The 26383-nt window shown below is 47.4% G+C and overlaps 1 protein-coding gene across 2 annotated transcripts in view; it reads right to left on the minus strand.

Moving 5' to 3' along the window:
- PAPPA (pappalysin 1) overlaps positions 1–26383 on the minus strand; it is a 177239-nt gene that overhangs the window by 14784 nt on the left and 136072 nt on the right. For both annotated transcript variants that reach the window (XM_088065841.1, XM_005527194.3), the window contains 7 exons: positions 22232–22415; positions 19386–19596; positions 18625–18796; positions 15079–15226; positions 12383–12492; positions 5867–5938; positions 1563–1661 (listed from right to left, as the gene is read on the minus strand). In XM_088065841.1, the coding sequence (XP_087921967.1) occupies positions 1563–1661; positions 5867–5938; positions 12383–12492; positions 15079–15226; positions 18625–18796; positions 19386–19596; positions 22232–22415 (996 nt within the window). The remainder of the gene's footprint in view (positions 1–1562; positions 1662–5866; positions 5939–12382; positions 12493–15078; positions 15227–18624; positions 18797–19385; positions 19597–22231; positions 22416–26383) is intronic.

A 26383-nucleotide genomic window follows, 5' to 3' on the forward strand; every position in this document is an offset into this window, starting at 1 on the left:
CTGCTGTTGGGCTGCTCCTCCCAAGGAGGTGGAAAATCAGCCAGAGACAGGAATCTCTTTTTGGAGATAACTGAGGATGAGCCACTGTCTGTCATCCTGCTCATCTCTTCAGTGCTTGTTTCACCAGGGAGCCCCTTTTGGAGTCTCCATGCCCCACTCCACCCATGGGGAACAGAGGAGCTCCCCTGCCTACGCTTCCCTGCACGTGGGTCCAGGACTTTTTTTCAAAAGGAACACCACAATAGAGGGGGATATTTGTCCAAAAAGGGCACAGCTAGAGAAATGACCTCTTCCCCTGCATTTTCCCCAGAGGAGAAATTAACTCTTTCCACTTGCCAAGGCATGTCCATCTCCCTTCCCCAGTGTTCCCAGATGGAGCAGAGACAGCTCACAATGCTGAACCAAGGAAAAGAAATCTCCAGCCAAAGCTGGCTCCCCTGTAGAGAGGAACTCCTCCCTCAGCTGGGTGGCTGACATGGATGGTGTCATATATGCTGAGCCCAAGCTCATTCAGGTTTTATTATTTATTAATATGTATCAGATATGTAACTCAGCTGGATTTTTCATTCTGTTCTACACACAAATTTGGAAGATAAGGTAAAATATTCACCTGGCAGAGGCTAAAATTTGCTTTATTTTTTGGGATTCCAAACCCATTCCAAATCCCTTCTGGTTAGAAACCTATAAAATGTTGTACTGCTCCAAGCCACAAGCTCTATCACTCCAGTCACTGTCTCTAACAGTGCTCAGAAATGTGTGTTAAAGAACCAGAAAAAAGGGGGATGTGTGTGGAGGGACTCTTCCTTAGGCTCAAGCACTCAAGGGTTCAAATATTCCTCAGCCAGAAACTGCATCCAGATCACAGTGTCTAATAACCACTGATGGAGCAAAGCTCCACAAATAGGCCTGCTCTTTTTTTGACTTCAAATATATTTTTGTTCTTAATAATACTCTGTGGCAATGCATCCTATTACTCAAACACACACTGTGCCAATAAGGATGTTCTTTCGTCTGTTTGGATCTTGCTTCCAGGAAATTATCACTTCACCCCCTCATTGCTGAGCGATAAAAAACAGTGGATTTTACTTTCCTTAGCATCCTCCCTACCTTAAATAATGATTTTATAGATCTGTGTCACTATCTTGTCTCTTTTTACAAGGCTCTGGTCTATGTGGTCTCTGTCCAGAAAATATTTGACATCTCCACCCAGCCCTGCTGTCCTGCTCCACATTCTTCTCTGTCCCACTCTGGGATGGGACAGTCAGCAGCAAGCCAGGCACACGTGGGCACACATGGATCAAAGCACAGATCCACAATGATGCTTTCCTTTTACTCTCTCCTATTTTTCTAGTGATTTCTAACCCTTGGTTTCCCTTTGGAGCCTTGAGGATGGATAATAAATAAACCAGCAAGAACTCACTGGCTGTGGTGAGCTGCTGCTTGGGCTGAAGGTCCTTCTGAGACCTTGGACCTCCCTTTTTTGAGCAAAAATTTTTTTTTTTCAAGGCACAAAGCAGCACTCAGCAAGGAATTCCCATGAAAAGAAGAAGGGGCATCCCTACCTTTTTGGTCTTGACTGTTGAGGCGCAGCAGTCCCCACCATCATAGTTGCAGAAAGCTCTGTTGTTGATGGAGTCACAGTAGTTGTCCCCCATGAAAGGCTGAAAAAGGAAAAAGCAGGAAAAGGCTGAGAGTGTGGACATGGATAAAATGAGCCCCTTCCTTATGGAAGCTGAGAAAGGAGTGGCTGGAGAGGAGAAGGTTGTGTGGAGACCTCACTGCACCTTCCAGTGTCTGAAGGGGCTACAGGGAAGCTGGAGGGGGACTGTTCATCAGGAACTGTAATGACAGGACAAGGGGAAATGGCTTCAGATTGAAAGAAGGGAAATTTAGGTTAGATGTCCAGGAGAAATTCTTCCCTATGAGGGTGGTGAGACCCTGGCACAGAGCAGATGTGGCTGCCCCTGGGTCCCTGGCAGCGTCCAAGGTGAGGCTGGATGGGACTTGGAGCAACCTGGGACAGTGGAAGGTGTCCCTGCCCATGGCAGGGGGTTGGAAGTGGATGACCTTAAAGCCCCTTAAACCATTCCATGATTCTATAACCCTGAAACCTGTAACAATATTTCAGAAAAAAAGCACAAAGATTTGAAGGAACCATACAGTATGTAACATACCAGCTGCCCTGAAAAGCAGGAGATAATTATTCCCCTTTCCCTTCAAAACAGACAGAAAAAAAAGGACAGTAGATGGAAGGGAAATGAGCCCTTGTTGGCTCTTCACATCCCACATAAGAAGATGCTTCAGGAATATTAATTTGGCTAGGCCCAGAGAAAGCATCCAGGCATCTAAAATTGTGGCACCTTTGATAATTTTAAGCTAACCTTCCTAAACTGTGTGGGATAAGAAAAAGGTTATGTATTGCAGCAAAATGGGCTTGCTTTTAATAGCTGAGCTTTTCACCACAGTTCTCCTGACTACGCAACACGTGTCAGCAACGAGGGCACAAAACAAATCACCAAGAGGAATGGGAGAGGTCTGAGCTCAGCCCAGGGACCATGTTCTCCTGTTCTCTGACTGCGTGGGACCTTGGCCGTGGCATGTGATCTTCTTCCACTGCACAGCTCAGAGCTGGGATAATGGCAATTATTCAGAGGGACGTTTTGGAAAGCTGTTAAGTAAAATTCATAAATCACCTTGAAAAGGAAAATGTGGTCATTAGGCTGGGCCATGTGATCAATAGTCCATGTGCTGTACAGGGCCTGAATAATAACCATGAATCCAAAGGAAAGGCCTGAAGTCTTTCATTACACACTGGAGCCCTCTTGGTCTGCAAGCACAGAAGTCTTCCTTGGAAGTCTAAGCTGTACCTGATGGTAAAAAAGGCCCATGCCAGGTATGAGAATCCCAGGCAGCAATGAAAGCTCAGAAAAATGGATGATCAGAAGAGAGCACAGTCATATCTCTGTAGCTCTCCTCACACACACAGGCTCTTGAGGCCATTCCCATTTTATCTGCTCATTGGAAAATTCATTTATTCTGCACTGAGAAAAGCACACCAGGGACTCTCCTGCGAGAAGACATTGTGGCAGAGCAGGCAGGATGGCTTGCAGAGGTTTTCTGGGAGGATTTTGCAGCATTGCAGACCCAGAGTGTCCCAGATGAGGGATACCTGAAGAAGCAGCCATGAGAGCTTGCTGTGCTCTCCCCAAAGCTTGCCATGGACACGCTCATCAGAGTTGAAATGAACTCAATAAAATGGGGCAAATGCACACTTTTACTGCTGATGTGCTGGAAATTTAAATATTTCTATCAGGTAGAGGAAACCCAGGCAATGATGGCAATATCAGACCACAGCTGGACTACCAGGAGGGGACAGACTCGTTGAGTGTCACTTGTTTAATTATGTGCAGATACTGTGAATGTGGACAAGGAAATCAGAGTTACAGTGTGAGGCTCCTGTCACTCTAAACTGTCTTAACTCCACCCATTTCCACAGATATTGATTTATTTATACAGGCAAAGACTTTGACTTGCAAGCCTCCTTCCAATTTAATTAATATTCTAAGAGTTAAAAGGGAATGATTTATAAATAGATGGAGAGATATTTTGAGGCCAACCTGGCCATATTTAAAAGTGTGAACTTTGCTCAACCTCACAGGAAATTCTGCAGTCTTCTCCATGTTTCTCTTGTGTTGCCTGGCTGTGCCTGCTTGATGGGAAATCTTGACTTTAAATTTCCATTCCTATGCCTGCATCCTACACCTATGAATGCTGGAAAATCCATAAAGAAGCCCGTGGAAGAATTTGTTCTGGCACAGAGTAGACAAGCCAGTCCTTTGGAGGAGAAGAATGGGACAAAAAGCATCTATTCTGATTTGGGACCAAAATCCTTGCTTGGGGGACCGTGGAGGCCTGGCTGTGGAGGGTGAGGTCTCTGTTACTCTTCATGCAGGTCTTGGTGCTCTGATATTTTTGGAGGACTGTCCAGAGGGACTCATTTGCTGCTGAAACACCCAAGTTTGGTGCAGACAAGCACGGGGCTGACTCAAAAGCCTCTCTTCCTGCCACTAGGGAGCGACATAAAATCACATTGCAGCAGCTGCCAGGGCTCCCACTGCGATCACCAAGAGCCAAAAAATGCCCCACTTACAGCCCCCCTAATGCTAAGGATGCCCATACATTAGGAGATGTATCAGGTTAATGGCCCAGCATTATTGACCTACTGGCTTATTAGTCTCTGTTTCCACAGTAATGGGAAAAAAAAGGGGGCTTGGTGAAGATGGCATTTCTTCTGAAATCTTAATGCCAAGCTCTGGCCCATCCGTGGATCCTGGAAGCATCGTGCTCTGAAAATGATGCTAAAGGCCATTATCAATTGTCTGGGCAAAGCCATCCCAGATGATGGATTACGATGCAGTGACACTGAATGAATGTTGAAAAGAAGAAAGTTCCTGTTGATGCAGAGGGCTCTGGCAATTAGCAGTGATGGAAGGGAAGAAAATGCTGAGAAGAAGCATGTCAGTAATAATGGCTTCTGGTAAATTATTACATCATTGCAAAGTTTGTCTCAGTAACAACTATCCTTAAACAGCGGGAGGATGGATACCCAGTGGTGCATCAGCACCTGAATGGCATTTTTTAATGGTGGCTGGATGATATTTCAGCTCTCTTTGGAGAATGGGGGCACCCAGCCAGCCTGCATGAATGCGATGCGTGAGACAGCTTATGACATTCAGAGCACTGACAGCAGAATGCTTTTCATTTAGGGAACAGCTAGACAGAAACTATTACATTGTTGGAGAGTTATTACCCTCTTGGGCCCAACATTTGTATGAGAAGGAAACCTGTCTTTCACTTCAACACAAATCACATCCCACAGCAGTGTGGTCTGGAGCTTTGTGTCATGTTCAGGAATTCAGTCCCATGTTCTGACACTTTGGGCAAATAATTTCAGTGTGCTTGGGTTACTGGGTGCTGGGAGCCCGGTCAGTGTGGCAGCAAGTCAGGACACATGGAGGGAAGACAAAGCTCTGCCACTGCCCTTCGCCATCTGTGCCTCTGCCTGTAAGCCAGCTCATTTCTTAAGGGTATGGAGCTTCCCAGCCTTCCAGAGGTACCACGAGGGACCATCACTTCTTGATGTGAGACACTCAAGGGCTGGCATGATGGAAACCACGGGAGTGCCTTGACCCAGACAGAGGCACTCCAGCCCTGTTTAACCCCCAGAAGCATCTTCAGTCTTCTCAGACATTTCTAAAATTGCTGCTGGCAGAAACAACGTCCTTCAAAATAATTACTTTTTTCAAGTAACTTGCAAGACTCTAAAAGTGTATGACAGCTGAAATGTAACTGCATGTTTCTGATTATTCTTTTCTGGTTTAGACAGAGGTGGCCAGTGGAGGGAGGTGTGATTTGCTCACTGTCCAGCTGTGCTGTCCACCCACTGGTATCATCTCTGGCTTTCCTAAACTTTCTCTGCCCACACCAATGCCCAAAGCTTAGCTGGCCTTGGAAAGAATTGTCCCTCAAACAAGTCAAGATCAAGGGAAAACAAGAGAGAAGGCTTTTGCAACTTCCCAGAAACTCACAGATTCTGGGAAATTCTTTTGGTCAACCAATGTTTTTGAGCTGCTTGATCATTTAACTCCTGTGAGAGTCACCAACCATCATCTCTGGGAAAACCACCGATTTCCCTACTGAGTGTCAGAACTGATGCAGGCGATCTGTTTGTGTGATAGGGTGGTCAGGGCAAAATCCTGCCTGCCCCACTTGAAAACCAGAATTTACAGCCCATGTGCCTGCAGGGATTGTTTCTTTAAGATTTAGGAGAGTCACCAAGGACCACCTGAGCTAAAGTAAAACTCACCTCACAGCCTTTAACACAATGAATCAGGGAAGGGTGAGGGTACCACTTGAGTCCTGCCGTGCAGACAACACTCTGGAGGGAAGAAATAAAAAAAAAAAATAAAATAAAAAAAGCGCAACAGGTTAAGACAAAGAAATCAGTGTACAGAAAGTCAGTGTGCTGGCTCCTATGGCTCTCCAGTACTTAACCAATGAAGTTCAGTTCCTAACACCTCTTGTGTTCTCAGGACCTGGCTGTCCTCCAGGTATTTACAAGAAGTGTTGGACTTGACACTTGCAATAACAGAGCATTTGAGATTAAAATAATATTTGAGGTTCTCCTAAAATGTCATGTCCAATATTTCACTCATGGTGGGGGAACGTGGCAGGGAAAGGCAAAGGCACAGGTCCACTTTTGCTCTTGGGTAGGGGGGAGGCATTCTAGGAATTAATTTAGGGATTTATTTGGTGCTGCCAAGCAGTGCGTTCTTTCAATGCCCATTGTACCTTTGCTTCTTGAAGATGGAAGGGATTTTCAGATACATTTTAGCAGCATCTTAAATAAAAGCACCTCCCACCACACACCTTCAGGATCACCTCCAGACAGGACAGCATCCTCTGCTACATTTTATGAGCTTCATAATCATTTCTCTACCAACCCCATCTACAGAAAAATGTTGCACACTCGGTTTTGGACAAAAATTATGACTGTCTTATGCAATGACACAGCCAGGGCAGACATAGGCATGGACACCTAGATTTAAAGAGTGAAAACTTTGTCTGGTCAGTAGAGATGGTGGCTGCACACCACGGGCATTGTGGAGGTAGGGTTTCCATCCATCCAGCAGGACATCAGGCACAATGTCCCTTTGGGGTCACTGCCCATGGTGAAGCACTACAGTGTCCATTTGTGCAAGACAAACACACAGGCACTCACCTAAAATGTGGGGTTGGGACTGGGGCGTGTGGAAGGAAGGGATTAACATTTGGGAAGACCCAATGCACAAGCCATCCCTTCCCCTGTTCATCTGAGGGCTAATTTAATCCATCTGTAAGGGAACCTCAGCTTGTTTTTACAGTTTCTGTCATTTGAGGCTTACCTGGCGTGCGCTAGAAAAAAGGACTTTTATACTATCTGGCTGGGGCTGTTTATCTTTCCGATGCTCTTGGATTTTCCACTATTAGTCAAGCCCAGCTTGCCCCACCTGCCTCGCAACAGGGCCTGTCTGTGTGAGCAGAGAAGCGGCTGGGGAGGGGAGGATGTTGTTTATCCCCTGGGAGAGAGGGAGGCTGCAAGGTGCGGGGGCCCCGCGGTGTCACACGTTCCCCTGGCGCGCTCCTGACAGACAGCTGGAGATTTCCAGGCTGTTGCCTGCCACAAATGGTGAGGGCTTTTCTTTCCCCCCCCACCTCTTCTGTTTATTGCACTTCAGAGGGGAAAGAAAGGAAACTTTTCTAGGTTTGAAAATAAACAAGGCCAGTCAACAGAGCGGGAGCAGGGAGAGTAAAGGAAGCAGTTCAAGAGCATTTGAACCCAAGAATTAGAACAAAGTGGAAAAACTCAGGAGTTTGTCTCCTGTATCCAAGGCCAGCAGACAATAAGTGGAAGAAGTGCACTTCCAAAGAGCACCTCACATTCCCCTGGTAAGAAGCATCAATATTTACAAAACCTCACGCTCTGTGTGAGTGTGTGAGCATGCAGAGTGAACAAAAGAAACCAAAGAGCCCTGAACCAGGCTCTACAGAAAGGAGCTTTCCACATGAGAGCAATCCCTCGCAGAGGATGCGCTGAATGTTTTCCTGACCCTTCAAGTATAAAAATGCCAGCACCCCCCTTAAAGGAACGGATGGGAGGTGAAGTCCCTGCTGAGACAGTTCTGAGTTCTCACTCAAGGTCATCCTCAATCCCAAACATAGCCTTGGGCTGAGCATCCTCCAGGGAATGGGAACACAGCTCCAGGTAGGTCTCCACAGCACAGGACAGGCAGGTGCCAGGTTAATCACTGGGTCAGTGGGACATTCCCATTCCTCTGCAGTGGCACCTGCCAACAGCTCCACAGCAGTTACTTGGTCCCCACTTTGGGTCATCCTTTGCTAGCAGAGACCACTAGAACTGAATTCAATCCTGCTGACATTCCTGGAGCTGGAGCAGAGGGAAGGACCCTGGGCCATAGTCCTGATTCCTCTTTCCGGTCTTCCAAACCCTCGGTTCCCCCCCCTCAGCCTGTTTGTACCCTCAGGCTGCTGCTGTGCTGTGTGTGGTTCATTGGGAGAGAGGATGTGAGCAGAGGGAGAGACTGGGCTAGAAAACCAAGAAATTTGGAATTATTTGGATTGCTGGGCATCATTTCTGCCTCCTGAAGCTCAAACAGGTATACAGATGCCACAGGGTGCTGCATGGGGCACCTGAATTAAACAAATGTATAGAAAGCAAGCAAGGATGGGCAAAGGTGGTACATGAGCACGATCTGATGGTGTGCACGGACAGGGCGACCCAGAATGCCAACAATGCAAGTGGAAAGAGGTGTATGGAAGCCCCACATCTGCCACGTGCCAGGTGGTGCCTGGGGAACAAAGCCCATCTGGCCACTGCCCCTGGGAGCCCCGTCCCTTCCCTGTGCTCCAGACCCCGTGGTGACATCTGCTGCCCTGGTGCATGGGCTCCTGCAGCACAGCTGTGCAGCCGGGTGCGCTGGCTCGGGTCCTGTCCCCACCCCAGGAACGCCACCCTGCCACATCTGCCGTGGGTGCTGGGCCTCCATCTGCTGCCAAGGGAGAGGGAGCTGGGCTGCGCTCCCACAGAAGGTAACAAAGAGCCAAGGAAGCAAATCAAGCTGTCATTTTCTCCTTGTGAAGGAAGACCCGGTGCCTCCGGTGCTGGCGCTTCCCTCCCGTGGTGGGACTAACACAATGATGTCAACCCTTCGTGGGCTGCAGAAGGGATCAGGTTTCCCCCAGAGAGGCAGGAGGAGAGCTTTCCTCCACCTTAGATGGGTCAAGTGCCCCCCAGGGCTGGAGCCCAGGGACTGGCATCTCCTGCTCTCAGCTAGCTCGCTCCTCAGGCACTAAAGGAAAAGGACAATTAACCGTGGGCTTTATGTGTGACGGCAGCTACAGATGGAATGGGATCTCCTGCCTTCCCAGGAGTGGAGCTGCTGCACCACAGTAGGTCACATCACTGTTCTGTGACTCAGTTTCCCTGCTGCAAAATGAACCCAAAACTCTCAAAAGAAAAACCCAAACAAAACCAAAACCAACCAAAACCAAACGAAAAACAAACAAACAAATAAAAAAAACAAACATGGGGAGGGAAGGAAGGAGGAAAAGTGCAAAGTTTAAATGATTAGGGGAGTATTTAAGGAGCATTCCCACTAATGAGTTCTGGGCATTTTTAATCCCAGGGAACAGGGGCCATGGCCACGCTCAGCCCAGCAGAGCTGGGACATGCAGACCCTTGGAAAGCTCTCCCAGGCATGCACATGCCTGCACACTATTTAGCCTGTCCCTACTCAGCACTAAGGCAAGAACCCAAGTTCAGACAACCTAAGAAATGAGGTGTCTGCTCTGTTTCTCTGCAGTCAATGGGAAAGAGCTGTCAAGCTGTCTCTAAGAGATATTTCCCTTTTTTTCTCCCCACTGCCTGCAGTCAGTCTTGGCAGCTCTATCCATCGGTGTCTTCAGCAGCTCCCTGTGCCACACACAGTGAAGGGAAAATCGTGGGGACAGCACTGGCTGCTCTGAACACATCCCACAGCAGAGCAGGGCCACTGAAGTTTTCAGGTGATTTTTTATTTTTTTTCTTGCTGAAAACACTGATTTGGAAGACACTTGCCAGCTTATACTGATTTCAGCAAATTGTTTCAGACCCAACAAAGCAACTCAACCTAAACCAATTCTGAAAAACACAGAAATATTTAGACATTTTGTGAAATGAAATATCTCTTGTTGTTTATTGTTTGAGAGGACATTTAATTTCTAAGTTTTTGGTGTGTTTTTGTTTTTTCTTTCATTTTCACTAAACAAAAAGTTTACAAAATCTCCTTGGAAATGAAATACTACGTTATGTTCAAACCAACATGTTTTTTCTTCCAATTTTTTGGTTCACCAAAAATCACAATAACAAAAGTGTCACTTTGATTAGGGAGGTTTTTTTTTGTTTGTTTTTTTTTGGTTTTTTTCCCAATTTAAGAAAACTTTGAGTGAACCGAAAAATCAACTGATTTGCACAGCCCTGCTCTAAACAACCCTCAGAGAAGGGATAGTTCCTTCTTTCCATTTTGCTTCCATAACAGATGTTGCTTGAGCTGCTACAGACAAATTATTTATTTTTTCTTGTCAGCTCTCCCTGTGTTTTCTCTGTCCCCATCCCCTCAAAGGTAAGCACCACAGATCAGTCCTGCCTTTATCTTCTCCCCATCCTGCCCTCATTTATACTTTACTTGTGCCTGAAATTAAAGCAACAAAAAGTGTTTCCTTTGCATCACTCAAGTTCTCTGAGATGCACAAAGCCTCGCCGTGTAAATGCAACCAGCTGCTCCCTGTGCTCATATGGCACAACAGCAGAGCTGTCACTGGCCATAAACAGAGACATGGGTTATTAATGATATATAACACACTGCCATGGGGACCTTCCCCCAAGGCATCCCAGTCCCATCTCTCCAGGGTGTCCCCACTCCCACCAGAAGCAGCATTTCTCCTGGTGGTGCCCCAAGAGGCGCGCTCCCCGTGGGTGACATCACCTTATCTGCAGAGTTGGATAAGATGGATGTTTTACAGCTACCAATTTTTTAATTAAGGATTTTTTTTTTTAATCCCTTCTGGCACGTCTTCTCTCCCAACACAAGTTTTTCAGCCCAAATCTCACCCTCTAGTTACAAAGCATTTGTGGGGTGGAACTTGTATCTGCACAGGGACTAAAGCTCTTGCAAGATCTTCACCATCAGGGAAAAAAATGGGCTTATTTACCGCTGTGCTCTTGGAAACCATGATTTCTCCTCCATCCCTCACTCCCCTTGTCTCCCCCTTTACTACTCTATGTTTTCCCTGCTGCCTAATGAGCCCTCCAGAGACCTGCAGGTATAAAACTCGTTACAGCTCCCTCCACGTACCCGCATCAATAAGTGAAGGAGTGCAGAGAGAACGGGAGGGAAGCTGTCACTTTATTTCCCCATGAATTACAAACCACTTTAAAGTCTGGCACTCAGGAAAGGGCCAGTGAGAAATTGCCCCTCGTACAGAGATAGGGGTTTTCTTTATGTTTCTTGCCAGAAACTTGGCAAAGCCTCAGCTTAAGGCAGTCACAGAACCTCAGCGTCTGGAACGAATGGGAAGCTGGGAAGGACATTATGAGCTTGTCATATTCTCTGGACTTAGGTTTCCCACTCCTTTCCCAGATTTATTCTCTTGCTCTGTGTGAAGCAGTGAAGTTCAAAGTGGTGGAGAGTTCTGGAGCCACTTGCTACCCACAGCCAAGGCCAGATTTCAAAAATCCCAAACCCTGGGCACACATTTAGGCATGTAGAGAAGCAAATAGACTGTCAAAGCTGCTCAGGATATGCTGGGGCTGTGTTGGCTGCTTGTTCTCCTTCTTAATGGAGTTCAGGTGTGTAAAACAGACTCCTGCAAACCAGGACCAAGTATGTAAAAGCCAGAGGTGTTTGCTCAAGCACTGTTAGTAACTCGCACGCTGGTGACATCTGATGTGCCACCACGTGCTCGAGTGTGTCCAGCTAGACTTCCACACCTGCAGAAATACCATAAAGCCACAAACACCTGGCGTGTTCGTAGGGACGTGAGGGTTTCCAGGAAGAGTTAAGTGAGTGTGCCTCCCACTGGCACCCAAGTGTGGGCATGATACCCAGCAGCTGTTTGCTGCCAGCGGGGCTGAATGTGTGTGTGCACGTCCCCATCAGGGCACAGCACACTGGTGTGTGCTGGAGGACGCTCAGGACGGGGAGCTGTGAGCAGTTAATGCTGGCTGTGCATTTGCAGCAGGCAGGAGGGAGAAGTGGTGACCTCTGGAAGGGGCTGTGCTGAGCAGGCAGCTCTCGCATGCGGGCAGAGGGGCGGGGGGAGCACTCAGCCAGCTCCGAGGGGTCGGGAAATGAAAAACCCTCTGTATCAGCTTCTTTTGTCATCCAGAAGTGGCACAGAAAAATCCAGCCCTGCCACCCAAAGAATGCAAAATACGGAACAGGAGGAAGAAAATAATGCCTGGCCAGTGCCCTTTCTCTGGCTGTCTGTCACATCTTCCTGTGGCATGGATCCCATTTCCAGATCAAACCCCACTGATGTCAGGCCTTTACCTTGAACTGACTTTCACTTGGAAAACAGAGAGAGAAAGCAACTTGGAGAGAAGACCACTTGGAGAGAAAGCCACCACATTACTGGAACAGACACAAGTAAAATCAGGAATTTTTTCCTGAAAGTCCAAATTCCCCATTTCCCACTCATCGAATGAACCACAGGTAACACAGATCACTCACTGCTCATAAACATGCAACAAAGGATGTGGTTTGTGCAGTCACCAGGCACTGACCTTCACTCTCTGAGGGTTCATCCAGTGCTGGATGTCTTGCACGGTCTCGTTCACACGCAGGAGGATGGGCTCGTGACTGTGATCCAGACAGGAGGTGGTACACTCTGTGCCTGCTCAAAACACAAAGGGGATAAAGCTAAAGGGTAAAGCAAGCAGCTTCTGACCCTTCCAGCATCCTTCCAGCTGAAGGACAGGATTACAGCTCGTTTTTCCTAAATTGCAATTAGCAGCCAACCATAACTATCACATATCTCCTAGCCACACGTGAAGTGCTGAGTACAACCCTGCACTAAGCAGGAGTGCGTAGGGGTGGCAGGTATTCCAGGGCCTTTTGGAACAAGCTGAAAATCTAAGTATTTCTCTGGCTATTAACTCCAGGAAGGGGGAGCTTTCAGATCATCAAGACAATGTGAAGGTTTTTCCATTTCAACTGCTCTTTCAAGCAGTGGAGCTGATTAGGGAGAGATTGTCTAACTCATCTCACCTATGACATGGCAGAAACCTATTGTTTGATCTGTCAGATTTACAAACATCCTATAATAATCTTCCAAAGGATGACCAAGCCTAATGATATTGTAGACCAGCTCTCACCCAAGTCCCACAGTTGATAAGAAGTACACAGAAAGGTAATGGTGGCTTTGTTCACACATAAACGTGTTTTTTCTCTGATTAACTGTCATGCCCAGTGGGAATCCTGTCCTTTCTTTATTAAAACATGCTGTGATACTCTGCAGCAATATCCCAGAGCCCTCTGGTGACACAACCATAAGCCCTTGTGTGTTGGACCATTACCATTTCCCCCCTGGAAAATCACTCTTGAATGGCACAGCTGCTGCAAACATGTCATTAGGATTTCTGCACTCCAATCAGCGCTGGGGGAGGAATTAATCTCTGCACTGGTTTGGGGAGCTGAACCTTTGGCTCAACACACGCCTCAGCCTGGAAGGGCAGATTAGGTGTCTGAGGAATTACTGAAGGTGTGTGGGATTCATAGTGACCATGACTGGTTGCTATTATTTTTCCCACCTGCTTCTGCCTTCTCACATTCTCCACTTGGAGGAGTCAGTGGGAGCAGTCAGACCCTAGGCTGGAAAGAAGGGGAGAGAGCTTGGGGTTTGTTTTGCTCTCCCAGGACACCTGGAAGTGGCTTCAAGGACCTACTGGATGAGGCCTATTGACACCATCCCCATAGTGAATGACTGGCTCCTCCCCATGAGTGTGGAGGATGCTTTTTCAAAAGGACATTGATCAGCCTTCAAAAAATGCAGAGAAGAGAGGAAAACCCCAACATCTGTTCCCGAAAGTTGGTGCTGGGTGAGCCTACAAAGTGTGTGGTATGTCTCCATCTGCTGAGGATGAAAGCCAGCGGCCACTGTGCCCTCTCTGAGCTCTAAATCCCTCTCCAGAGAGAGCCACACTCTTGTGAGGGATTTACCCCATGCATCCCTCACCTCCATGATGCTGTGTGGTCCCATCCTGGGGTCAGGCCCACCAGTCCCTGGGATTGGCACCTGCCGACAGTCGCTGCGACAGGAGCGAGAGCTGGCAGGCGCCCAGCACTGAGATGCTCCCCTCCAAACCAGGACCTGGGGTTTCTCTCCTTGCAAAAACCTGTCTGGCCCTGGAGGTAACCTCGTCTCAAGTGTAAAACGCCTCTCCACATTAAGAGTCGCCGCAGCCTCCTCGCCGCTCGCTCTCCCGCGCTCCACCGCGCTCATGGAGAGGAGCGGGTCGGAATTGTTTTGATATATGATCTGTAATTGGCATCATTACAGAGCGGTGATCTCATCCAGGTCGTGTTCTCCTCTCCAGGGAGGGAACACAAGGAGGCTCGTAGTCCTCCGCATGGCTGCGATATAATGAGGGAGCCGCGCAAGGAGGAAATTTCTCCAAGTTCAAAGGGACAGGCGGAGGCAGGAGGGGGATGGCAGGGGCTGGGAGGGGGGCTGCAGGAAGGGGCCTCACAAACCTGTGTGGGCTGCAGGCAGTGCAGCTCCTGTTGCAGCCCTTACAGCAGGGAGACCCCCAAAATGGGGGCTGAAAATACAATATAGTGTGTACAGCTCAGAGTGTCTGTCCCTCCCTGTGCCTGGGTGCCACAAAGCCAAGCTGAGCACAGAGGTCATCACCCCTTGCACAAGGAACAGGTACCCCAGAAAGAAGGAGGAAAACAGACCCTTTAAAACAGCTCCTAAACAACTACCATACCAAAAGGAATGCTCAGCTGGTCTCATACTGTTTCTGGGGAGAGCTGAATTATCCCAGTGTTGCATTCTCTTGTCACCTCCCTGCCTTTCAGCTCCTGGAGTGCGGGTTTTTGCACGTGGCTGAGGGAGTGGGGCATTCTGAAAGCATAAGAGCAAAAGCAGGTACAATCCTTCCCTGTATTTTGCAGACTGGATGTGTCTGTGGCACAGCCCGGTACGCTGCTGCCCCTGAAAACCAGCTGGCCAAGAAAGCACTATGAAACCAGAGCATGTTACATGATGCCTGGCCTCTCAGAGCTTCACGTTTCCTGAAAGCATTTCCCTGAAAAGCTTCCCGTAGCAGGTTCTCACTCAGGCAAACAGGTCCACAGAAGGTGACTCGAAGGACTGCAGGCTCCTTCCTGCCTCCCTGCCATTCCCATCCTCTCATCCTCTGGTCTCCTGCTGCCTGCTCCTGTCTGGGGACAGGTGTTGGGGGTGCTCACCCACCTATGCCGTAGCCACCAGCGCACTGCAGCTTCAGGTGGCTGTTGAGCTGGGTGGGCAGAGCACACTGTCCCTGCATCTCCCTGCACAGGTGGAAGGACCCGCTCCAGGTGCCATCTTTCCGGCAGTGGATCACGTTGCTCCCACGGCCCTGGGAATGAGGGAAGGAGATAATGAGGATTGACACAAAAACAGCAAGGTGAGGCTGAGAGGTGAGAAGGGAGGACAGCTCATTTTTGTGAGAGTAAAGTTCTGCTGGAGCTGGGAAAGCCCCTGGTTGGGACTGCCAGCCCTTGGGAGGGGGGGAAAGAAGGAGTTTTCTTCCAAAGAATAAAGAAAAGGAAAGCTGCAGTGCTGACACACACACACACACAAACACACTCATCTCTTCTGTGCAATTCAAGGTCTTTACAAGCCCCTTGCAAGGTCTACACCTTACAACAGCCCCACTCCTGTTGCAATAAAGGTGCCTTCACCCCATTTGCCTTCCTTCTTTTTTCAGAGGGGTTGGTGTAGAATGCAGACAAACTTTTTCCTCTTCACATTTTCTAACCAGTTACATCATCTGTCTTGAAAAAGAATCCCCAATGGCCATCTGAAGGAGGAAGGGAGAGTAGGACATGAGCTTAGCAGGGCAGAACGTGCTCTTTAGAGCTTGGCTGCCTTGAGTGACAGCAGGCGAAGGGGCTGAGATGGACACGCACAGAGGCAGGTGGGAAGGATGAAAAAAAATCCTCTGGTGTGGGAATGGGCAAGGAATAGAATATGACATTTCTCTTATAGGAGAGATTCTCCGTATGATACTGAAGAATGAATACCAAAGTCCAAGGGGAAATATCATGCCCTTTAAAAACAACAAAGCACTGCACAGGCAATCTTTTGTCAGATCTATCCTCACGGCATTGGGGATTTCTGTGCAAACAAGCTGTTCTGTGGGATCTGCGAGCCCGACTGCCATGGGGCAATGTGGGCCATTCAACAGGAGGATGTCTGGTGTGCTTGGGCTCCAGAACTCCTGTGGGGGCATTATTGGGTGGAAGAGTCATGCAGGATCTCTGCTTCTCCTCACCCGCTTTTCCTGCCAGACTCATTGCCTGCAATCTACCCACCCTGCTCTTGGACACTGCTGGATATCTTTGGGATCCTTTAATGTGCTGTCCATGCTGGGATCCCTGCAGGACTGATGAACTTTTTGGAGGAGCTCTGCCCCACAACTCACAGCCATTGTGAATTTACATCACAGGGGCATGCACAAGCCCCTGGTACTGGCATGGAAGAGGGCTCAGCCTTCATTGGTAGTCTCACCCTTAATATCCTAATGCTTCCCTTTTTTTTGCTCAGCTTTGTTAATGAACACAATTTTTAGTGAGATGCAAAGTGGTCTTAGCAGCAGACTACGGTGTGGGACCTGCTTCCCCTTCTCCAGACATCTGGCCATTGCCAGAAGTAATAAGGAAATCATATGAAAGGAATAATGGAGCAGATGGACTCAGGGTGAGATCCAGCTTGGTGATTCTCACTTAAGGGCCAGTTTGGCAGAGATTGATTAATTTAGGCCTGACTGTTGATATGATTTGTGTGCAATATGCAGAAATGGAAGACCCTTGCTCTGGTGCCAGAGGAGGTACCCGCTTAAATGACCATTAGTTCCTGGTGATTAAGAGATGCTGTATGTGCAGCCAAGTAATGATCTTTCAGCATGGTGACAGAGTCAGGAATAAATTGCTAAATTATAATTGAGCACAATTTGCTGTTTTAGCAAGTGTGGTGCCCTTCTCTTGTGATGTCCATGCCAGGGTTCAAACATGATTCTCAAATATGAGCCAGGGTTCAAACATGATTCTCAAATATGAGCCATGAAACTTGATTTATGTTCCTGGAGCTGGCTGTGCTTGAGGGTACTCTTATATAGCTTCAGCAGAGATACTCAGAGATCCCAGGATATCCATTGCTATAGTAACATACTGTCCATCATGCCCTGACCTGCAAAATCTCTTGTGAAAATCCCTGCTGGGTTTCTTGCTTGGATGCAACGTGTATTATCACCTTATATAGCTGAGAGAGACTTAGTGGGGTTTAATCCTTAAATAATTAACACCTCTCAAGTGGTTCTGGCTTGTGCCAGGAGTCCTCACTCTTCTTCTGCAGCCTATTTTCTGGGATATCTGAAAATACTTTTCACTGTAAATCCCTTTCTCAAGATTTTATCTGCTCCTTTGCCCAAAGTGCTTTCGCAGCTGAGAAGTCACTCCTCTCCCTCCCTGTGAACAGAGTTGTATCTCTCCCTTTCCAGAGCTCACTTCATTACTGCTGTAACCCTGACTCCACTGCTTGCTCCTCTCCACGTTCACCTCGTTTAAAAGCGAACACAAGGCTGTTCCACCAGCTGTCATTGCCATGGAGGTCCACACATGGAGCTTCCCCACGCTGGCAGTGCTGGAACACGGCACAGGCCATGCTGCCCCTCTGAGCGAGTGGTGGGTGCAGAAAGCCACAGCTGCCGTGTTCCAGAGCTCCCACCCCCTCTGCACCCATGCCTGCAGCTTCTCATTTCACACTGCTCATAACCTCACTCCAAGTCTTAAACAAGGAAAACTTTTCCAGGTGCCCTGATGTGAAACGCTGGGGTTCTGCCTGTGGTCCCTGCGGAGAAGGCAGGCCAGAGGACAGGGAACAGGGGCTTTTAACTTGTGGAGCAGGTACCAGAAGTGTCTTTCACATAACTGGCCCTAGGGCAGGGTTGGTACCTTTCTCAAGGTCCCCAGACTGATATTAAACAGCCCTTGTCAGAGCACTCCCTGCTCCAAGCAGTGCATGCAGTAGCTGCAGCTTCCACATCCCCACTTTCTCTTCCCAAGCACAGGAAGCAGCAGCAGCACTTCTGGGAGAAGTTACTTATCTCACAAACTATAATTACCTCTGGTGAGGAAAACTAGGCATTTCAAATAAGATAGTAGAGGCCAGACCTTCTCATATCAGCGAATACAGCTCCCAGGAAGCCAAAGGCAACATGCTGATTTGTGCCAGATGAGGATCTGACCTCTGATGCCAAATGACACCTTCACAGCCAGAAAAACATGGAAGTTTAGAGAGAATTCACCTGAACAGTTGTAATCCCTATGGTGTTAAATTATCACACGTCACACAGACATACAGTGGTAAGAACTGGAGAGAAAAGAAAGGTAAAAGAGAATGAATAAATGGGATAAGTGTAGAGAACTCACACTCTACTTACTTTCATTTGTTGCTCCTTATTTTCTAGACAGATCATTAAGCCACTGTGGCAGATTTTTCTGCCACTTACTGTCCAGAAACAGTTAAGTCATTCACTTCTAATCCTCTACAGGTAATAGTAAATACTGTTACTACTGCCATAAAAATAATATTTCCAGGTTCTCCCTCAACTTTAATTATGTTTTTCCCTTCTGCATCTCCCTGGTTTAGGAAGAGCTCAATGTTCCTTGGGCTCTCCAAGATCAGTGTCTTTAGGGATGATATGATAAAGCCAGACTTGTTTGTGCTGAGGTAATTTGGGTAAGGGATACTCACCGACTGGCTGTCATCATCCTCACACTTGATTCGGCACTCGCTGTTGAACTGGAAGCCGTTGGAGCACTGGTAGAGCCCGTGGAACTTGGAAGGTGGAGGGTCACAGGTGACGGGCACACAGGCGCCTGGCAGCCACGTGCCATCTTGAGTGCACTGGATCTTAAAGGCTCGCCTTTTTGTGCAGAAAAAAAGCAACATTTAGTGAGTGGCTGAGTCAGCTGGGAGCCTCTAAATGCTCCGAGCTTTGCTAGCAGGTTGCAGGAGATGGGTGTGCTCGAGCTTTTAACACTTGGGGAACAAGTTGTGAATCTGCGTCATGAGGTCTCTGAGCAAAAATAATGATTATTTGCAAAACCAACATTGAGCTGCCCAGCCTAAACTCCTCTTTTGGCCTTGGACACAACTGCCAAGAACTCAGCTTCCCAGGCTTGTGGGCTGTGGTTGGTTTGAAGAGGGTTTGTGCAGAGTCAGAAGTATATGACAGCACTAATCCTTTTCTGCAGGGTTTCAAAGGGGACTCCCCAGGCTGCATATCAAAGGGGTATTTCTAAGGTAAAGTCAGTTTTTTGAGCACTGGTCAGGATTTTCAAAGAAGCCTAAGTGAGCTGGGTGCCTAAACTGACACTGCAAAGCTATCTGCATGAAGGAATTGCTCCATGCTATTCCCTACAGCACACAGAGTCCGTGATAAACAACCCCTTCCCAAAACCATTTTAACTCATGGCGTTCTGAACCAGGCACAGCTTTAGTCTTTCACGTACTTTCTTGATTTCCTGGAGGATCCAGGGACGTGGTAACCTGGTTTGCATTTGTACTTGCAGAATGAGCCCACTTTGTGCTTGTCTTCTCGGCAGCGAGAGGTCTGGAGATCCGCGTTGGGGACGATGGAGGGTGCTCGACACATCAGCTCACACAGGGCTTCAGGAAAGGACCACAGCCCGTCCTCCATGCAGGTCAAGTTGCTGTTGTTTCCTGAGAAGAGCAGTGAGCAAAGTTAACAACGTTCAGCAGGACTGTTTTCTTTTGAAATGTCGTTACACCCATAAGATATCAAAAGCCCCCTCAGCCGATTTGACAAGTTCAAGTGCATTGAACATTCACATGTCCTATGCGTTCTCTTGCTCTAGATGATGTCATTAAATCATTAAGGACTCTGCTTTCAGGTGGCAGGCAGGCAGTGCTTATTTCAGGAAATGCTATAGCATAGGGGAAGCCACACGGGCTTTGTCATCTTTTGTATTTCTCTTCCTTATTTTGTTCCTCTCTGAAAGGAAGCTTGTTTCATACACCAACCCCCTCCTCTCCAAAGCCATGGCTTTAACAGAGGGTTTGGTGCCATCACATTCTTCATTCTGCTTCTGTGTTATATCTTTTCCCTGAATCTGTCCCTTTTATTTCAATTTGGAACCTTTTGGAGCAGCATCTGTTAGTATTAGAGTCACTACTCCAACACAATGAGGAGCCATTCTCAGCTGGGGACTCTCAGTCCTTGGGGACTACTGTGATAAATATGATTCATAATACTCATTAGAGACTCATTTTCCTCAGGAAGATTTCTTGGCCAACACCTCAAAGGTAAAAGGTACAATAGATCTATTTGCCTCTGCTATGACCTACTTGACTTCAGAAGGTTAAGCTAAAAGTAGCCCAGTCTCAGTGTATTTTACATTCTTTGTTATTTTATACCATATGTTGAAAAGGAATAAGCTTTTCCTAAGAAACAAAGCACAGCTATGAGCCACTAACCCTTCAAAAATCCCTAATATTCCATTGAAATCCCTGAGCATTGCTGCAGGAACTCTTCTCAACCCACAAGGCATATTTTCAACAGTGAGCCAACTTCGGAGTTATCCGAAATAATACTGACAAACTGCTAACCCCGGAGCAATGCCATCTCTGTGCGAGGGGAGGAAGAGAGCCGGGGCATGAGGCTGGAATTCAAAGAAGAAGAAAACAAAAGGCTCTGGAGGGCTCAGGAAGGTATGTGGAGGAGCCCTCCTGCCCTGCCCTCAGAGATAAGAGAAGCTGCATTAAATCAGCCCTGCATTTCTCTCTCCCCTCCCCAACTGCAGATGATTGCAGAGGTATTTTGTGCAGAAGGGAGCTCTTTTCTGGAGCACCAGCATGTTCCTCTGCTCTGACTCATGCAGCAGCATCCAGCCCAGCCGTGGTGATATCATACTTGCCACTGCAAAGCGATAAGCTGTGACATTACCAACAGTGGCTGTCATGACATCAGTGATTGAATTAGGCATGAGTCATTCCAACGCTGTTCTCCAGAAGCTTAGTGGCAACATTTATTAGTCATCAGTGATGGCTCTACACCAAACAGTGCCTTTACCTCACAGCTCAGTGTTTTTGGATAAAAAAGTGATGCTACACATGAGAGCTGCAGCCCCTGACCTGGGGTTGGTTGTCATCCCTCCTGCTACCCCTGCCTGACTCATCAGCTGTTGTTGGTCATGATGAGTGTCATTATTTTCACTGCCTGCTCAAAAAAATTTGAAGTACTTAAAAGGGAAAAACACCTTTTGTTGAAGAGTGTATAAACAGGAAAAAGGAGGTTTTTGTAAAAAAGTAGTCTTAGTTTTCTCTTAACTATCCTTTGAGTAGTCATAACTTTGACTGTGTGTTGGCTCTTTTTGGCTATCTCTCATCAGAATTAAAAATAATTAAGTTTGCTTATATATGAAGAAATCAACATAGCCTTTTCCTAAAATGAAGAATACTCCTCATGCCTTCCTTTTTGGGATTTGCAGTGAACCCCAGTAGAAAAGGAGATACCACAGGTACAGAAAAAGCTTATGTGGTCCTTGTACCTGAGTTGACAACAGCAGTTAGGTTTACTCCACTGCAAGATGGACAAAATAATTTGGGTCTAATGTTCCTTCAAATTAACAATAGTATCTTTTCTTGCTTCCAGAGGACCAGATCAGAAAGGGAAATGTGCCAGTGAGCAGAAGAGTTGATGGTGCTGACAAGAGGATGAGGATGTTAGCAGAAAAGTAGCAGGGAAGAAAATAGAGGAGGAAAGGACAGAGGGCAACAAGCTTGGTTATTTCTAGGGGAAAAAAACAAAAGAAAAAAGGAAAATGTAAAGAGTGCCAAACAAGAAGAGGACAGAAAGGTCAGAGTAGAGCAAAGTGAGTGTGGAAAAGGAGAAGAGAGATGGTGGATTAGAAAAAAAACAGTGATGGGGGTCTGTACCATTGGGATGTGGGGCTTTTCAGTCTTCTCTTGCCTTCCCAAATGCATGGAGGAGGCATAGAAGGGAGACAGACAGTGAAAATAGACAAAGCATGGGAAAGAAGATGAGAGAGTTCAATCTGATTTATCCCCATGACTTTTCCATGTTTTGGTTGTATGGAAACAATATTCCCTGTCACTACTGCCTGGCCAGCCGCGATCAAGGAAAGGTCAAAGGAAGGTAATAGAGAAATGCAAAGGAACTTAACTTCTAATATAAATAAACCTTCCACAGAGTCCCATAATTCTTCCTACTTAAAATATCATGAATACTTCTAAACGAACAGCAACAGTAACATGTATTCCTAGGAGCAGTCTGTTTAGCTGTGTCTCTCAGGTCGCTGCAGACACCCCCCGATACCTTTCAGCAGAGCAGGAGGTCGGCAAGTGAAGGAGCATTTCTTGCCAAAGGTGGTCCCCTCGCTGCAGTTGAAGGTGGCTGGGTACACGTGGTACTGGTCTGGGACACCACAGTCCACGGGCTCACACGTCACCTGCTTGTTCCACTTCCCATCCATGCAAGTCATGGTGACGCTAGACTCCGTCTGGAAAAAGACACATGGCTACAGCCACCACAGCCAGCAAGGGAGAGATCAAAACCATTTCAAGCCTAACAGCCATTCTTCTGGCTCACAAGTTAAGCACAGCCATGTCTGGTCCCTACCATCATCCTTTGGACAGCAGCTATAAAACCCACCAAGGCTCATAAGAAACAGTGTCAGAGAAAGGATTTGCCACCAGAACACTTCCACAGAAAGAGTGGAGCTCTACAAATAATCCAAACTCTTGTCTGGCCTCCTGAGACAAGCAGGGAACCTGCTGCTCTGCCCTGCCATCAGAAAGGAGCACAAGCCTGAGCTGTTTGGAGCTGACAGCTGTCCCCCATCCTTGTCACTTTTGCGGTGACATAGCCACTCCAAGGGGATCCCCCTGTGCTTCCAAGTAGTCAAACTCATTCTTGGGTTTGAAGTAAAAGCCAGGCTGACACGAAGCCATTTGGGACTCTCATCTGAGGCTCTCCTGAGAGGTGTCAGTCACCCTTGGATGGGGATCCCAGGGGAAGTGCATCAGCACTGTGTGCAGACACTGACAGCTGCTGCTGTGGCTGCTCTGGCAGAGTGCCCCAAAGCTCCACACAGAACCAGGGCTCTGCTCTCCTGACACCACGGACATGAATCCTGAGGGACAGACCTTGTCCAGAGGAACATGCCAAAGACAGACCCAAGAGGCAAGTAACTCCTGCTCATAACTGGCACCTGGAACTTGAGAGGTTGTACACAGGGTCAGTGCCTGTGCTCTGACTTCCCCAAAGTCACTCTACCATCACAGCTACACAGAAACCACACTTCTGCAGATCTGAGGAACAATCCAAACTGCACAGCACACTGGAATCCTGGAGAGCTAGGGGCAAAGAAGAAAAATGGGGGGAAGTAAAGGAGACACCCATCTAAAGCTAAGATGAATTTACTGGGTGACTGAAGGAGAAACAGATGTTGGCAAAGAGAACTGAGTAAACAACATATCCACTTTCTAATTAAAAATGGAAAATTATTAAAAGCTAGAAGTGAAGAATCTAACTCTTCCCTCCACACCAGAAAAAAAGAGAGGGACAGAGGTTAAGAAATGTGAGAAACCCAAACATGAGAAGGGGAAGATACTGGCGAGCAATCTGACCAAGCCATACAGCAGCACTCCTCTGCCTCCAGGGAATATTTTATTCAGGGCTGGTATGCTCACAGGAGATTTGCACCGCCGGCCATTGATCTGGGTTTATAAAAGGAAAGGGAATTTTTCTAGCACACATCAAAGGGACCTGGATTCCCTTTTTGCAAAAACACCCTAATGGTTTCAACAGAAGTTCAGACCTGTCTCCCTTTGATATATGGTTGCATTCAGAATGGAAAAAGCAGTCCCAGAGCTGAGAAACTGGACACTTCCCAAGTGGGCACAAAACCCCTTTTCTAGACTGTGGAGTTTATTTAAACAAGGAGCACTGCTGACGGAAAAAATGCCTTTTCTACGAACTCAGAGTAGCACATTCTGGGATACTCAGAGCCATCAGGTGAAGTGATATTGTGTGATATTCCCAATCATTTCACTCCCCAGTGCCTGTTAATTCTGCCTTTGTTGCTTATCAGACTATCTGTACCATTGGAAAGTGTATATAAACTGTAGGCAGTTGATGTCCTGAAGATTCCAGGGGGTTGCAGCGTGGTGGCCACAGGAAAAGGGATAATACAGCATATTCCCATGTCTTGCAAACCATCAGCACTCCAGGATGAGCTGCTCCAGCATCCAACAAAGCCTCCATTTCTCTTTAACAGCTGCTGTCATCAAATAACACAGCAGCACCATGGCTGCTGGAACTTAAAACATAAACCCAAGCTATGGATGTCAATAAACTCAAGCTAATGATGTCAGGGGCTATCCAAATGTTATGGAAAAGACAAAGGTCTTGAATAGTTTCATGCTGGATACTGGATCCGTGCTGAAGGTCTATCAGTGACAAGAGATTCAGCTCCAGGAATAGTTATTGGTGCTGCTGTGATCTAGTTTAGGAATAAATGAGTGTTCCTGCTAGCTGATAGTGGCTGCTGAGACACAGTGTGGTGCACCAGGAAGTTTCTCTAACAGGGCTGCACATCAGATGTACCTCTGCAGAACACCAAAGAAACAGTGCAAACTCAGAAACCAGAATATAACACAAACATTTAAACAAAAGCAATATCTGTGTGTGACAGTCACACCTTAGAAAGGGAATGTTTTTCCCAAGCTACCACTTGTGAGAGTATTTCAGCCGCAGCCCCTGGCCTTTGTTAGCAGAAAGCAGCAGGACACCAGAGCCTGCTGGAAATGCCACAGGTCTGGGATTGCCCCTCTTTGGAAGGGATCCCTCTCCACAGTCATACTCCCACTGTCCTTTGTCTGTGCCCCTGTTCCAGACCTTGATATTAAAATGTTAGTAATTAACGTGTCCATGTTCTCATCTCTGGGTTTTTCTCCATGGTACCTTCCCCACAAACCCCCTGACCTAATCTGTAAGAGCTCTCTCAGACCCCTATGGCTTTTCCTCTTCTTGGCACACTGGGAATGCCATTCCCAAGCAGAGAAGCTGTGTCCATGGGGGAAAGACCCTGGCTACTCAGCTTTTCCCAGTAATTTGTTCCACATTTCGTATGATGGAAGCTGAGGTTTTCAAGGTCAGACATAATAATGGCACATTTTAGAGCATGTCTATCATGTCATCACTTGACATGTAATTTTGCAGCAGGACACAGCAGAGAGCATTTCCTGCAATGGAGATGAAGACCAGTGGCTCTGACTGGAAGCACAGAGGACAAACCTACCACAGAAATTATTGCTGATGGCACCCACCAGCTTTTGACTTTCCCCTCTTTCGATGTCACACCTGAGGGAGGGATCACTCTGGTGCCCAGGGACAGCACCCCTGGCTACTGAGCAGGATCCTGTCCCTCCCCAGCCCCACACCACACCCTGGAGGTATTTTTGATAGACTCAGCCCTTGGATCTGGTACTGGGTCTTAGTGGCAGCATCTGCCTCTGCCTTTTCAGCCCTCCCACCTGGAGCTGAGCAGGCACGTGCCTGTTTCGCCTGTCTGATCTGACAAGGTCACCCAGCTCACAGCAGCCCACACGAAGCACTTGGCTTTCTCATCTGCTTTATTAGCTGTCACTTTGGGCACTTTGTGCTGCTTTGACTGGCATCACAGCAAGTGCTTCCCTTCACATCCTGCCTTCCAAAAGAGGCTTAAGCAAGTAGGGAGGGTGGGCAAGGAGGAAAGAGGGGGGAAACAAATGGGGTCTCCAAAGAGACAGTGTACAGTACAGTGAAGAGGATGCAAACTTAAACAAATCTGGTGCCAGAAAGATTTGTTCCTCAGGACTTTTAACAGCCTGGGAGAATTCATGTCTCCTTCCTGCTGCCCAAGATCCCAGCCGGCTCCTTCTTCAAGCGATGCTTCACGTGTGAAGTTTCCTCTCCTTAAAAATGAACAGCTGTGCCCTCCCCTCTAAGTATTCTTCCACTTCTGCCCACTACTGTGCCTCTAATTGAACCCACATGAGCCGTGCTTTCTTTTCCTGGCATGATTGATGATGCCTTTGCACAACATTAGGGAGCTGCTGGGTTTTAAATAACACCTCTTGACCAGAGCAGCAGTGGTGGTAGCTTCAAGGAGAGATGACAACAAGCAACTGAATGAGCGGGGCTTTCAGTGAAGGACAAGGGGGAGGAAAGCAGTGAAAGACAAAGGGGGGGAAGAGGAAGAAGACAAGAAAGAGTGATGGAGTTGTCAGAGGGGGTGGGAAGAAATCAGGGAGGGAGAGTGAAAACATCCCCAAGATCTTCTTTGTGAGAAAGATACATGAAGGATTTTGCTCCATCACTATGCAAACCCCTTTGTTGTTGTTGAAGTCCCTAAATGAGGATGAGAGTGAGCCCAAGAGTCTGTAAACAGCTCAGCTTTCTTTTTCTTTTCAAGCAGCAGTTTCT

Source organism: Pseudopodoces humilis, chromosome 22, assembly GCF_049639895.1.
Source record: "Pseudopodoces humilis isolate 2021_Gansu_Grassland_sample_001 chromosome 22, ASM4963989v1, whole genome shotgun sequence".
In the NCBI taxonomy this organism is placed as follows: domain Eukaryota; kingdom Metazoa; phylum Chordata; class Aves; order Passeriformes; family Paridae; genus Pseudopodoces; species Pseudopodoces humilis.